The 16,594-nt window shown below is 34.7% G+C and overlaps 1 protein-coding gene across 1 annotated transcript in view; it reads right to left on the bottom strand.

Annotated features, from left to right (window-relative positions):
* LOC145260825 (uncharacterized) overlaps positions 1-16,594 on the bottom strand; it is a 111,510-nt gene that overhangs the window by 27,451 nt on the left and 67,465 nt on the right. Inside the window, exons 16-22 of the mRNA XM_080119107.1 lie at positions 16,556-16,594; positions 11,457-12,011; positions 6,741-6,793; positions 5,688-5,911; positions 2,883-3,078; positions 1,081-1,215; positions 736-924 (exon numbers count right to left, since the gene is read on the bottom strand). The exon at positions 16,556-16,594 is cut by the window's right edge and continues 540 nt beyond it. Of these exons, the coding sequence (XP_079975233.1) occupies positions 736-924; positions 1,081-1,215; positions 2,883-3,078; positions 5,688-5,911; positions 6,741-6,793; positions 11,457-12,011; positions 16,556-16,594 (1,391 nt within the window). The remainder of the gene's footprint in view (positions 1-735; positions 925-1,080; positions 1,216-2,882; positions 3,079-5,687; positions 5,912-6,740; positions 6,794-11,456; positions 12,012-16,555) is intronic.

The following is a 16,594-nucleotide window of genomic DNA, read 5'->3' as shown; positions in this document are numbered from 1 at the left end:
TCTTTTTAATTTTTAAATTATAAATCACATTGCTTAATATTGAATTAGCTCTAGGACATTTAACTATCGAGCTTATTATATATCTAAATTACAACGAGCATTTCCTGTATTTTAATTAAACTAGTAATTTCACTATTACATTAAAATACACTTAGCTCTTTAGAATATTATTCTAATCTCCTTTAAATTATATATATATATATATATATATATATATATATATATATATATATATATATATATATATATAAAAGAAAGAAAATTAAAACTGTAAGTTGAACTTTGCAATCAAAATTTATTGTTCGACTAAACACTCAAAAAACAATTTGCAAAGTCCTTATTCCACGGAGTTTCAAAGAATGCTCTCTCTCTCTCTCTCTCTCTCTCTCTCTCTCTCTCTCTCTCTCTCTCTCTATATATATATATATATATATATATATATATATATATATGTGTGTGTGTGTGTGTGTGTGTGTGTGTGTTATATGGTAACCTTATTTATTATTTATAAATTAATTATTCTCATATAACTTCTGTACTAGGTCTTATTAGATACCTAGTTAGTTAGTGAGAATGTTCACTATTGAGCAAGGAGACTAGAGTTCAATCCTCGGTGTAGTCATACCTTAAAACTCAAAAAATGATACTCAATGCTTCATCGTTGCCCAATGATTCTTTGAATCGTCTCATTCAGAAACAAAAAATAAAGCAAAATAATCATTTTTTTTTACTCACCTTTAAAATTGCGGTGCATGTTTTCTTGCTGACATCCCTTGAGGAAAGGCACAGGGAGAGAGAAGGTTCAAGCAAAGAAGACATTTCTCCAATTTTATTATCCCAGCAAAGATATTCCCTCCGATGGTGTCTCACCAGTGTTAAATATGAAGGCAGCTTTCCCACATGAATGACATCTTGCAAAATATGCTATAATTAACAATGAAAATCTATATATTAGTACCGTAGTACCTTTAATGTATGTATGTACATGTTACAGTTTCCAGATTATAAATTAATCGATTGGGATTCCTATTGATATATGACAATGAACATACGTAATAATATATAGATACAGATACTAACCTCTTCAACACCCGGCTTTGTCATTTTCTGTGGTTCATTAACCAACCAGGTTTGTCCATCGACACTTCGAATCAACCTGCAGCAATAATAATGGTGCAGTGGTTTCAGACAAAAGTAGACGATTTCAAATGAATTCTGAAAAGAAAAGAGTACCCGTGTCATCAAAAATAACAATGAGAATTGTTACAATTCTCGAATAATCAAACCAAGCATTGAAAAAACAAAACAAAAAAAAACACCATTTTTATATCACAATAAAATTAAAAGTATAAACAATTCACATTATTCAGCAAAAGATTGGGCATCTGGAAACAGAGTACAAACTCGACTTTACAATCTACAGGGTGGAACGAGAAAAGTGTCGCCTTAAAGAAAACAACACTACAGTTTTATTTTAAAACTTTTATTGAAAAAATCAATTCAGGTAATTTTATTATGTAGTAGAGCTGACATCTACTCAGTGTAGCCGCCTTCAGCCTCAATCACTGCCTCGATACGGGTCCAGAAATGGAAGTATACCTTTTCCACAAGCGTTGGCAAATACTCGGCAAATATTCGGTAGATGGCGGCGATCAGGCTGGCTTTGGTGTTGTGGGAGGTCATGGTGGTGATGTTATTGACGTATGACTAAACGAAGCAGGTTCAGGTCGAGGGAGGAGAGGGGCAATAAGAGAAGGGTACAAAGTCATAGTATTCCTTCGAAAGCCATGCCTCGGTCTCTTTGGATTTGTTGTCCAGTGCCACGTCCTGCTGCCACACTCAGGGTCTGCCAGTGGCCACCTAATTGCACCAGACGATCACCACACTTTTCAGCACATTCAGGTATACTATGGTGACTTTCAAGCTGATTTCAAAGATGTGAGGTGGCATGATGTGACCCTCACGTGAAACCACACCAAAGAACTTTTATTGAAAAAATCAATTCAGGTAACTTGATTATGTAGTAGAGCTGACATCTATTCAATGTAGCCGCCTTCAGCCTCAATCACCGCATCGATACAAAACAAAAACAACTCCTAGAATACGAAATCATCTACGGAGTCAGTTACTTTTCTCTTTTCTTTTCCAAGACGGCGACTAACATGCCTGACGAAGGTCGACGGTTACATCGCCTGAAACCTTGCACAAATAACACTCAAGATAAGAACAATAGTTCGATCAAAATACGTAATACAAACGATATCTTATCATTTTGAAATATCTGTGCATGTAATCCTTCTTTCCTTTTTTTTTACATAGGCGTCACCACTTATCAAGGCCGATAGGCCACTCAAGGGTAAGGGTTAAAGAGTGTAGAGTAGTCAAAAGGACAATATAGTAATCGATAGTAATGGAAGTTCGGTAAATTTGTTAACCTAAGTGGAACGGCTCATCAGAAACTTGTTCATGTTACCTCTTTGCCTTGCATCTACTTTATTAGTTGTAGAGTAGTCAATTGCCACCTTCGTGCCTTTCGACATACTTGTCTTGCCATTTAAACCCAGATTTAATAAATAAAAAATATTTGTGTACAATCTAACTTAATTCAAAGCTTCTTTGGTAAAAATTAACTGTATAATGAGAAATTATTGTCCAGTAGCAGACAAATAGTTAACAGCCAATATTATAACGAAGTATAACAAATAAATGAACACCCTAAAAACGTGTCAACTTGCTAATCACGTAAGTTGGTACTCTTTTCTTCTGGTTTCATATTTATGAGTGATACCAATGATAAACACACTTCTGAAGATCGGTAATACCGTGAAACTGCAGTAAAGTGTTAAAGCCGATATATTATGTGTCTCTTTATTAATACAAACCTTTTTGATTTTTTGCAGATTTCTGGATATAATCTCTATAGTTGGTCCTAATAAAGTATATGAAATGAGTCCATGTTGAATTTTGGATAAAATATCACTTTCTTCAAGGATATCGCGGCAGATTATCTCCCCTGGATCCTCTTCATTACAAAAGAAAGATATGTTCAACAACGGTTGGTTTTCGTCATTGTAATACCTGGTTGAAATACATAATAGAAATTTGAATTTTATTATAATATTAGTAAAGATAACTGGTGTTGCCTGGATGAAAGGTTACATAAAATTACTGTTGAAAACATTGCATGTATTATACTTGGTAAAATAAAACATTGATTCAAATGAATATATATATATATATATATATATATATATATATATGTATGCATATATATATTATATATGTATATATATATTATATATGTGTGTGTATATATATATATATATATATATATATATATATATATATATATATATATATATATATATATGCCAAAAACGATTCTTTTAACTGTCTTTTCTATTTGATTTTGTTTAAAGCAAAATCTTCCATTGCTGGTAACAATGATAAAATAAAAATATTTATTGATTTTAAACTAATAGTAAAACTCAAATCAATAGATCATCCCCACAAGTGTATTTTTACATTTAGGAGAATATCTGCACATTTTAACGTGTATTTTCATGGTAATCAGAAAAAGAATAACATCTCTTCAGTTTAAAATTTAGAGATTTATAAAGAATCGGAAGCGGTAATTGCATTTATAAAGATTTAGAGATTTATAAAGAATCGGAAGCGGGAATTTAGTACAGAAGCGGTAATTCTATTGGAATGGGGAAAAATTTGGAATCGTCGCATCACTAATATATATATATATTGAGAGAGAGAGAGAGAGAGAGAGAGAGAGAGAGAGAGAGAGAGAGAGAGAGAGAGAGAGTATTAATCGTACATCTAAAGTTAAAATGATTGTAAGATTTTATATTAGAAACTGCAAAAACATTTTATTTTTCAAAAACAGTTTAAATAATAAACATTGATTCTGTAACAGAAAACGTTTCAAACAAGGGATCAACTATGAGATCTGAAATCCGATGAAGTATCTGGCCATATCAGACACGACCAACAGAGAGCAGCAATCGAAAGACTGTCGGTCTCGGTGGAAGCTTTAACGAGATCTTACGTGTTTTTAATGTGCTTGAACAAAATGTTTAATATATAAGCTATGTGCTTAAATCATCAGTAACTCTCGCCTTTTATCTCCCCCGTTGATGTTATAGCTAGGAAACAAATAAGGAATAAACTCATCATTCTTCTAAGATTGTGTTGCTTGAATTTGTTCCATAATCATTAATGTAAGAAGAACACACTCAACTTTTGATTTCAGCTAACAAATTGGCCTTGATACTTGAAGGAAAGCAACACACATGCACGCGTGACAGCAGCAGCTAAAATGTTTATTTTGATTAAAATATTAATGACTACATTCCGTTTTGAAACTAAATGATTACTAAGAATCATTTCGACGCCTTCATGACTATATAACATTAAATACGGCGGTTAGAATATGGTAGTTTTAAGGTCTGATAGTGTGCTACGCTGCTGTAGTACGATGGTCAGAACAAACACCGCCATACAATATAGCCGTTTCAGTAACAGGTTAAATTAACATCTTTTTGCTAAAGAATGAAGAATAGGACAAAAAATGAAATTAATATTACATCAGTATCAAAGAAAAAACAAAAAGGAGTTCTTTGAAGTTTTGAATATTAAATAGGAATGTAAGAAAAAGTGTGGCTATTTGGTTTTTGTTTTTTTTTTTCATTGTTTTACGGCATATTAACCCTTTTTTGGGTTATTAAATGTCAAAACACAATAAAAGGCTTCTTTCGTCTGTTTTTGTATTATTTTAGGCTTTTTTTTGTCATTAAATGCCGAATTACAATATCTGTTACAAAGAACTCATTGAATATGATTAATTGAGCACTAGTTGCTATTTAACAATAGTTCACTGAATTTGTATATTCATACATCTCCCTTGGCATAAGATTTAGAGTGTTTGTGAATCTGCCGAAACACCAGGGTTCAATCCTCAGTTGAGTCATATGAAAGACTTAAGAAATGATTCTTGATATCCTCTTACAAAATAGTCATTATTATAACGTTAACATCAAGGGTAAGTGGAGCAATCCTGGAAAAATGACTACAGTCGAGCACTTTACTTTTTGATAAACCCTGGTATGGTATTATATACAAACTAGAAGATCGCCCGCCGTTGTCCTGTCATAAAATACACTTAAATATATTTTAATATATGTAGATTCATATTTATTATTATAGAGCCAATTCTCTGTTAATTATTATATTGTACCCAATATATAGTAGTGCCCTCCGGCGTGATTTGGTCGTAAAATACGCTTAAATATATTTTAATTCATACAGATTTTTGTATTTATATAGCCAATGCTCCATTTGTATTTATATAGCCAATGCTCCATTAATTATTATATTGTACCCAATATATAGTAGTAATTTCAAAAGTTTAAAATAAAATATGACTTGGGTGCCATCAGCTAAAATAAAGACCAAAACATATAGCGTTCTAGCCTTAGTTGTTAGGTTTAAAAGTTTTGCTAGAATTGACGTCATGGCGTTAAAATTTGAGACGCCGACAAACAAATTCAGATTTTTGGTATAATTATAGGTGACAACAGCAGATATGACAGGACTTGAACTCGCCATAATTGGTTTCACAGACGACGATGGTACTTATTTGACCCACTGCGCAACTCCTTTTTGTCTGTACTTACCAATATGTCCACCTGTTATTTCCGTTTCTCTCTTTTTTAACTCGTAACATATTCGTCAATGTATCAGCAGTTTCCAGTTCTATCTTCGTTTCATCCACTGCGTATTTACTTGAAGCACTTTTATATTGGCATCTCATATAATACAAGGCGAGGCATTTCAGTTTTAATGTCTTCTTTTCAGTCTCATTGTGAAAGATGATGACATCGAAGATTTTGTCCAGCTGCTAATTAAGGAAAACAAATAAAAAAAAAGAAAAGAAATGTTAAATTTTTAATGGAGACAATCGACATTTCTTATTTGGATACCAAGAGGTGCCACAGCGACTAAAACTCTGCAAGAGTTTTGCCACTGTCACAAGCCTTGGACAAATAACACCTGAGTTGGTGGAATAAATCAGTCAACGACAACAACGAAGCTTTTCCGACAGGCTCTTAACTCCCTCAGAAAAAGTGGTTAACACTCAACCGGGCCGAGTGAAAATTGCCAAATCATGGGACAATCTGTATAAGTGAAGCTAAAAAAAAAAGTGACGCCTGGTGTTTCTGCAGTTCCTACGTGCTGACTATCTCAAAGAGAAAGGAAAAAAAGACAATAACAATAATGTTTGATGCATTTTAGGTCAAGAAGTCAGTATCTTCAGACAGCCTAATCTGGTAGCAACAGGTATTACTTTAGAACAGTGGTTCTCAACCTTTTTTTACTCATGGACCCCTTTTCCCTTTTTATCTTGGTGGACCCCATTCATAACTATTGGTCATAAGACAATCTTCTATTTTTCACTAATTTAAATTTGGAGGTTTTAATAAGCTAAGAAATATGATATAATTAAGCTTTATTTTTAAATGAAAACTAATTTAATGCAAATAAAGTATTCTACAACAACTATAATAATTATGATAATTTTGTTATGTTTGGCCTGTGGACCCCCCAAAATATTCCATGGATCCCTAGGGTCCATGTGGACCTCGGTCGAGAACCACTGCTTTAGAATGACTGCATGATGATACTGCTATAGGCATCATCTTATAACAAGCATATCAAAGATAACTTACCTTTGAAAGACTGTCGAGGCAGTTTTTAGAACCTTCATTCGCTTTAACTGGAACTGATTAAAGTTCAAGGACAGCGAGAAGAAAAAGTAAAAAAAAAAATACTATTATAATATTAGATAAATGAACAATTATAAAAAAGATATGCAACAACACTAATTGATAAAATAAAACAAAACATTATAGTAATTTAAGACAATACTTTAGTCTTATCACAACCAAATCCCATATTCTGGAAATTGACTTAACAAATATGCGAACCAACCAGATTGCGTAACTCAACTTCTGGCAACCGACACAAACAAAATGAAAGCCTCGTTTGAGTAGCTGTTCACACTTTCTATTCTCCCTTGACAAAGAGATATATTCTCGAAAGATTTGTGAGATTCATACACTTATCATCGTGTATGATACACAATGCTGGTATGTAATTCCAAATTATTGAAAGTCCTCCAATATTGTCATTATTCTTTTACCACATACACTCGTTCTGACAGTGTTCCCCCACAAACTGCATTGCCATAGCATTCAAACACAACCCTTTCATATATATGGTAAGTTTTGGTAAATAAATATATATAATTAAAAATTATTGAAATCTCTTCAATATTGTCATTATACTTTTACTACATAGACTCATTCCGACAGTGTTCCCCTACAAACTGCATTGTCATAGCCCTCAAGCACAACTACTTTCATACTTTCATAAATCGCTGTTAAATTGAGCAGTTTAAAAAACGGAATGTTTTAGCATAAACATTTACAGGGTGAACCCTTCCCCACTCCAAATAAAAATATCACTAATGGAATCGTTAAGAAAACTCATTATTTCCGCAGTCCAACCATATTTGGCACAAATAAATTTCAGTTTATACCTGATTTGTCCTCCAAATTTCAATCTTGAATGTCCAACAATCTTTGTTTTATCACTGTTCAATGATGTAGGGCCATTTTGATAATCGTCTCATAAGTAGGAGGTATCATTCTGAAGTAGCTTAACACTTATATGTGTAGGTGTTATAACTAGTAATATAGTATATACATCTCTCTCTCTCTCTTCATATGCATTTCTTCTCATAATGCCACTATATAACCATCTCATTGTATGTAATGTTTTAAAAATAAAAAAACTCTTAAAATTTTCCAACAAAAACTTTCAAATAACTTTCTTCAAAATTAAAAAAATTTTGCATCCTTTAAAAAGAAAAAAAGTGTTTAGAATGAAATAATGAACAACTTTTTTCATTGGTTTCATTAAAAATATTTAGTACATAACAAAAAAAATATCGAGATATAAAAATTAAAACATCCAAAAACAAGAGAAATTTAAGAGACAGCCAATTATAAACTGGCAAGCGAAAACGCATATTTGATTAGATAGAAAACATTTCGTGTCCCCCTGAACTTTTGCACGAGGATAATTAATTTTTTTGTGTGTTATTTCACCTTTAAGTATTTCAGAACAAATCTACAAGAGAGATTGCAATGTGCAACAGAGTTCGTAACGATGAGGAACAATTTAATGCCCCCCTCATTCATGAAGAACGGTGCATCACCACATTGGAAACTTGTGAGATACTAACTAAAATATAGAAAATGAGATGATGAAGTCCATTTCTAATATTCAAAACAACTTTATTAAATCTTCTTTGTTATCGTGTAAATAAAAAAATAACCAAAGAGAAGTCCATGAGTATGGATGAAAGCCAAAGGTTAAAAAGTCCATACGGCACTGAGTAAATGTCACTGAACTTGAGATTTCGCTGTGCATATGCCCGGCCGAGAACGGCGTAGCACAGTGATCCATAGCACTGTGAAATGAATCGCGGCTAGAATGCACTGGTCCATACCAGAGGCAGTTTACTCCAAAAGACGACGAGTCATCTTTGATCTCATCAGCCAATGCCATATACCGGTACGAGGTCCGGGTGAAAGGAAAGTTATGGCACCCTACCAAATTGGAGACTATGTGTGGGTGAAGGCACCAGAGAGTCGTTGTATCACGAGATTTGGCCAGGGTCGGGTAAGCGAGATAATCACTCCACAGTCTGTCTTGGTGGATGGTATGCCCCAAAACGTGAAGGACCTGCACCCCCGATACCATGCACTTTCAACAGAAGAAGGTTCCGAGAGGACAACATCCTCAGAGAGCAGGTCGGAAAGTCTGATGAAACAGATTCAGAAGATGGAGTAGAAGATGTGCGCGCCCCTGATAAAGTCCACAGTTCTGAAGAGGCTCCACAATTGCGAAGAAGTGCCCGATAAAGGTGACCACTGCTGGGACGCAGCATGTGTGATCATGAGATCAAGGAGAAGTGTAGCAAAAAACAAGCGGCCAAGTGAGTGAAAGAGAGAGAGAGAGGGAGGGGAGAAGGAGAGAGAGTGAGAGAGAAAGAGAGAGAGAAAGAGAGAAAAAAAGGAAAGAGAGAGGGAGAGAAAGAGGAAGAGAGAGAAAGGAGAGGGAGAGAGAGGAAGAGAGAGAGAGAGAGAGAAAGAGAGAGAGAAAAAAAGAGAGAGAAAGATAGAGGGAGAGCGATAGAAAGAGTGAGAGAGAGGGAGGGATAGAGGGAAAGAGAGAGAGATGGAGAAAGAGAGAGAGAGACAGAGAAAGAGAGAAAGAGAAAGAGAGAGGGAGAGAAAGAGAAAGATAGAGAGAGAGAAAGAGAAAGAGTGAGGGAGCGAGAAAGAGAGAGAGAGAGAGAGGGAGAGAGAGACAGAGAAAGAGAGAAAGAGAAAGAGAGGGAGCGAAAGAGAGAGAGAGAAAGAAAGAGAAAGAGTGAGGGAGCGAGAAAGAGAGAGAGAGAGAGAGAGAGAGAGAGAGAGAGAGAGAGAGAGAGAGAGAGAGAGAGAGAGAGAGAGAGAGACTCATTCTAAATTCTCACATAGGCAGAATTAGATTTTTGATTTTTGGAACAGAAAAGCACATTCTCATCGCTTGCTAGTTTGATTCTGGAGCTAACACTGTGAACTAATCAACGATTAAAATTATTGCAGACTGCTCATCAGGTGTCGAAAAGTATTATATTGTTATGGACCATTTATTTACCCGAATTTGGGATTTACGATTTTATGGGACACTTAACCATTATCATCATCCTTGACATCGTCGTCGTCAGTTTAATGTAAAACGAATGTTAAACACGATGATGATGATGATGATGATGATGATGATGCGAGCATCACAGACTCAGTAGTAGGCAAAACCTCACGCTTTCCAATCATAAAGATCAATCAAAATGGTTGACGTCAGTTAGATCTCTTCTTACACGCTACAGCCACATTTTTTTTTATTATCTACAACAGCCTCTATTGCCCTAGATATCCACATGTGTTATAGAATTGATGCAAGATATGACACACTGGACATGCCCAAATCACCTAAAATGCTCATACGGGATGGAACGATAAAATTGTCGTCCTAGATAAGGCAACGATTCCATTTCCGTTTGATGAAAACCGGTTTTCTTTTTTTGTTGCAAACCATCTACTAGTTGGCCAGTTCTATACAAATCCCAAGAGCGGTAGAAGCCTTCTATCATGCCTGAAAGTGACACAATGTTAAACAAGCGAGATCAGAGATGCGCTGCTGTACAACTTTCGACCGATCCAAGTTATGACACCAGGACTATTACCAACACCCTCAAAATGCATCGCTACATTATCACGGACATGCCCAAGGTGATGTAAACAAGGTTTACGGCCACAAATGGTAACGAGATGACGATACTGGTCTATAGTGTAGTTTCAATGGAGGGCCACATCATGCCACCTCACATCTTCGAAGTTGCTTGAAAGTTATCACCAAAATGTACTGGATGTGCTGAAGAATGTGGTGATCCCCTGTTGCAATCAGGTGGCTGCTGGCAGACCCTGGGTGTGGGAGCAGGATTTGGCACCGACCCACAAATCCAAAGAGACCCAGACTTGGCTTCAGAAGGAATGCTATGACTTTGTAGCCTTCTCTCACTAACCCACCTCCTCCTCGACCTCAACACGCTGGACTACTTTGTTTGGTTATACACCGAGAACATCACTAAGATGACCTCCCACAACACCAAAGCCAGCCTGATTGCGAACATCCACCGAATGTTCGCCGAGCTTCCGCCGAGCTCCTGCTGGCCCTTGTGGAAAATGTATGCTCCCAGTTCCGGACATTTATCGAGACGATGATTGAGGCTGAAGGCCTGAATTGATTTTTGGCTGAATTGATTTTTGGCTGAATTGATTTTTGCCTGAATTGATTTTTTCAGTAAAATAAATCATAACACTCGATAAGACTGCAAAATAAATCATAACACTCGATAAGACTGCAAAATAAATCATAACACTCGATAAGACTGCAAAATAAATCATAACACTCGATAAGACTGCAAAATAAATCATAACACTCGATAAGACTGCAAAATAAATCATAACACTCGATAAGACTGCAAAATAAATCATAACACTCGATAAGACTGCAAAATAAATCATAACACTCGATAAGACTGCAAAATAAATCATAACACTCGATAAGACTGCAAAATAAATCATAACACTCGATAAGACTGCAAAATAAATCATAACACTCGATAAGACTGCAAAATAAATCATAACACTCGATAAGACTGCAAAATAAATCATAACACTCGATAAGACTGCAAAATAAATCATAACACTCGATAAGACTGCAAAATAAATCATAACACTCGATAAGAAATTAAAAAAAAAGATGTTTACCTTTCTCTATTGGTTTTACTTTACTCTTTGAATGGAAAAAGTTCATTAACTGATCCCAAAAATGCTGATTGAGTTCCCAGTCGAACATGTAGTCAGAGCTAATTTCATTCTGGACCTTCTTGATGTATTCAAATGAGTCATTGAGGATGCTGATGCAGATGTTCATAAGAATAATGGCCGAGAAGAAAGTGTAAGCAAAAAAGATGAAGTGGAAGGATGAAGAGTCCTTCTTGAATGTCTGCTTGAATTTCGCCAGCAGCAGATAGATGCGGAACATTGTCAAATACGCTGAACCGAGAGTACGGAAAGAGAACAAGCTGGCAGAAAGTAGCAGATAAGTGGCAGAGGAGAAACTAGATATTATCACCATCAAGAAGATGACGAAAGAGCGCAGATAAGGTAACGAGATGACGATACTGGCCTTCATCAAGAAAAAATAGTAGTTGATGCTGAGGGGTTGACAAAGGCCGAGACTGGTTACCAAAATTAAGCCACACAATCCAGACTGGTAAATCCTATCTTGAATGATTAACGAATCGCCAGATACGTATTTTTCTGTAAAATGAAAAAATAAAGTTCATGTTAATATTTTCAAACTACAAAATTTGAATTATATATATATATATATATATATATATATATATATATATATATATATATATATATATATATATATATATATATATATATATATATACATACATACATACATACATACAGGGTGACCCCCAAAAAACAAAAAGCTAAATGGAGGCTATCTAGAACATATGCTGTAGAACGGAGAAAAAAAAAGGCCAAAGGCCCTAGTGTTTGATGTGATTTTTGAATATAATAAACTAGTTATGACTAAAGTTTCATTTCATTCAGACAAAACACTAAGAAACTAATTAATTAAAGTTGGGGCCCATTTTTTTTGTCACCCTGTATATATATATATATATATATATATATATATATATATATATATATATATATATATATATATATATAATTAACCAACAACCTTTGGCGCCATTCTATATAATAAGTCCGCCGAAATTAAAAAGACCACTCGGCAAATCCAAAAGGTATCCAAAAAGGTCGGAAAAGGGAATAAATCTGTCGTGTTCAACCAGACGTTTCTAAATAATGACTTGCTGCCAAAATATACAAATATATATATCCCAAATACAACAACAAAGACATCGCAGGCAGTCAGAAAAGAGAGAGAGAGAGAGAGAGAGAGAGAGAGAGAGAGAGAGAGAGAGAGAGAGAGAGAGAGCGAGTGACCAAATAGTGTATGGCATTTCCACTGTCGTGCCGATCAGCCCATACCAACCAGCCAGCTGACACCATCCCACCAAACCTACATACCGACAGACCTCTCTCTTGTCATATGCTATCAGTGAAATGTAAATAAACTTTGTTGATTTAACAAGTTGTTTGTTAGATTTTAAAAAATCACGGCTAAAAGAATAACTGTGTATATATAAATGATGAGACAATTCCAATAATTTTCCTGATTCCGATATAATTACCGATGTCATACCGAATTCCTGATTCCAATACAATTACTGATCCCGATTCCGATTCTTCGTAAATCTCTAAATATTTATCTATAACTTGTTATTTTTTCCGGATTACTGTAAAAACACATGATAAATGTACATATACTTTTTTCAAACGTAAAACCACACTTGTGTCGGGGGGAGGGGTTGATCTGTATATTTTAGTTTTACTAGTAGTTTAAAATCAATAAATATTTATTATTTTATTATTACTACTACCAGTAGTGGAAGATTTTGTTTAAAACAAAACCAAATAAAAAGAAAATAATTAAAGGAATCGTTTTGTGCATCGGAAAATAGGCACAATTGTTTCAGATTCCGATACCCCAAATATTCTGATTTTTCCGATTACGATTCTGATTAGGAATCCCAACACTAGTATATATACTAGTCACACAAATTTGTTAATAGTGCAACCAATAAATTATATAACCCCCTTTTATATATACTACATCCTGGATATAAACTTAATTTACTACGCCCTTTGTAATACTACATATACTACACCCTTGAATATAAATTTAATTCATAATGAAATCAAGTGTGAGCCCTAGGAGGGGGGCCCCAGGAGAGGGCCTCTTGATCTCTTTAAACGAACCAAAGTAAAATTTAAAAAGATAAACTCAATGTATGCAGCAATTGAGCATATGACATTATCATTTTTTTTCGTTTTATTTTACTTCAGTCGAAGTTCTCAGGAATCAAAAGCCCCATTCCTGTATCTAAAACTGAATTTCTGTATGAAATACATAGATATTCGAATATTCTATCAAAGTTCTCGTTTACCTCTTAAATATTGAGTTAGTAAAGAAATTAGTAATTTTTCTCTCTCTCTAATTGACCAGTTACGTATGTTATAGTCCGTCAGTCTTACCGGATTGTAAGGACAAGAATTCATATAGTCTGGTGGAGTATCTAGCTTTGTGCTATTACTAGAAGCAATATCATTTTGAGAAGGTTCACCATTTCTTGTATATGACAGTGTCGGTTAGCCAGGGATCTAATTTGGGCTTTGGATACTATTTTATCGGTACTTGTACAGTTTAATCAAGACATTAAAAAATGAAAATATCGAAAAAAAAGTTATATTGTACGTATCCGTTGTGAACTGAACATCTCTGTAAAAAAATTCACTTAATTTGATCGAGTAATTTTTTTTTTTACAGCGGAAAAACATGTTTTTTATGATAGCGCGTTGAAGGCAGATATCTTTGATTCTTTTTTAAATTTTGTAACTCCATGTAAAGCGCCGACGCTCCCTCCCCATCTTTAATACTAGCTTTTCTTCCTAAAAATCGAACCTTTTGCTCGGTATCATAACAAATTGTTTTTTACTGTAAAACAAACACTACTTGATGAAATTAAGTGAAATTTTTTTTTCGGAGAACTTAATTCCATAACGGATACGTACAATTTAAACTTTTTTCGATATTTTCATTTTTTTATGTCTTGATTAAACTGTACAAATACCATTTTTTTCTTGTAATATTTAGTCAAGGTTTAGTTGTAAGGGGAAATATCTTCATACCAATTTGTCCTAACAGATCCCTGTACAAGGAGGCCTTAAACACTAGAGGATGGTGTCAAGTAGATATTTAAATTCTCTCAAAATTTGTGTGTAAGACGTTGAAGGAAACAGTAGCAATTACATAAGCTATATATTAATGTGTGCGTCGATTTGATGTGCATGTATACATTCATGCATTAACATAATTTTGATGTTTGAATATTACCAGGAGCAGCCCTTTTTAGTGTGATGGAGTCTTGTTGCCACACCTGGAGTGGTGTACTAAACTCTATAATCTAATATATACACGGCTATATGTTTGTCTGTCGATCTGTATGTCTCCATATTTTCAAACTCTATCTCCTCCGAAATCAAAAGTCGCAGAGCGGTGCTAGGGGCCTCAAATGATTGGACTTTTTTCAAACCGTTCTTTTATGGATCTTTAGCCGGTTAAAATTCTTTTTAAGAGGGAAAAAATTGGTCAAAATTAAAAAAAAATTGTTAAACATTTTGTATATGCATCTTAGTTAATTTTAAATTGTTAATTCTTAATCGGTTTTTATCCATGTCACGTTGGTTCAGTGGTAACGTCACCAGCTTTGAATGCTACAGTTCCGGGTTCGATTCTAGCTGATGCCATCCAAATACTTTGTTTTTACTTTTGAAATCACGACCCTATGATAATATATACGAAATTTGGACAAATTAAAATATCATATTTAAGCGTATTTTACACCCGGGAAAATCCCCTCCTTCCGCTAGTCCTTTATATAGAAAAATGAAAATAAATTTCTAGTTCTCATGCTGTCTTCCAAGTTCCAAGTTCCCAACAGTCTTGCATCTCTGTGATTGTTTTATAATTCCAAAGAATTTGCTTTAATGAACTTATTTCACTTTTATTCCTTTGAATAATAATAATAATAATAATAATAATAATAATAATAATAATAATAATAATAATAATAAAGATATCATCAAGTCACTCGACTAGCAACTAAACTCACACTTTTACTTGAAAGGTTCTTAGATGCCCAAAAATTTTCCATTGCGATAAATTCTTTTTCTTTTGACAGTGCCAACATGCAGAAATTTCAGTGTAATATGAACAAACACCTTGTTACTCAACTCCCCACCCAGGTTGCTCCCTATAAATATAGCCATTACTACAGTAGCTCCTTAATGTTTCAGTGTCAATATGCCTTGTTTACGAGTCACACATGTTTTATTTATTTGCTTACACGTTAATGATGTGAAACGAGAAGCTGCCGCCTGAGTAGTTATCAGCAATGAACGCCATTATGTTCATGGACGTGAACCAATGGTTCAATGATTGAAATCAAGAAGAAGCTTCTTCAGCCGTGTCGAACCCCTAACAACATCTCAGGAAGAGACCAGAACACAACTGTGTACCAGGCGGCTAGGAATGCCCATCCTCTGATTGACATGGTAATATCCTCTTCTTAGAGCCCTCCCGGTTCAGAAGCACCTTGGCTCCAGCATATAAGCATATAAGATATCAACGGATACACACTCGAGAGTCAAAACAAGGAAAAGAATATGCTATTGTCATAGCTCTAATTATTTGCCCTCGTCGAACTATGCCGGCTTTATCCAAAGGAGGAAGTTTACAGGGAATATCAAATTTACAAGCGAACCCCACCTGCATGTATACCCAGCCATAGGAAGATGATATACAGCGCCTAGCATTCCCAAATGGTCACCCATCTGGTACTGACCAGGTTTTATATCGCTTAACTTTGCTGATCTAATGAGAACTAGTGTCTCAACGTGATTATGCCATATTTAAGAACAAGAATAGGGCAATCAAAAGTTATGAGTAAAAGATGTTACAAAACTGAAAGTGGAAAGGAGGACCATACGATGCAACACTGACTTATCTGCTCTTTACTGCAGGTTATGACGATCTTCTAGAATACAACAATAATGCAAAGGACTGCGTAAAAAAAGTGTGAAACTGTTATATGCTCACATACTTCAAAGACAAGTAAAGAAGAAAGAGACCAAAATATCATGAAGCAGCTTACCTGGACGTGCTATTAACTGATCCCTGATTGCAAGCACGC

This window comes from Euprymna scolopes, chromosome 3 (assembly GCF_053919585.1).
Source record: "Euprymna scolopes isolate OS-2025 chromosome 3, ASM5391958v1, whole genome shotgun sequence".
Taxonomy (NCBI): domain Eukaryota; kingdom Metazoa; phylum Mollusca; class Cephalopoda; order Sepiida; family Sepiolidae; genus Euprymna; species Euprymna scolopes.
The sequence above is the reverse complement of the archived record's forward strand: the minus strand, read 5'-3'. Positions and strand labels throughout refer to the sequence as shown.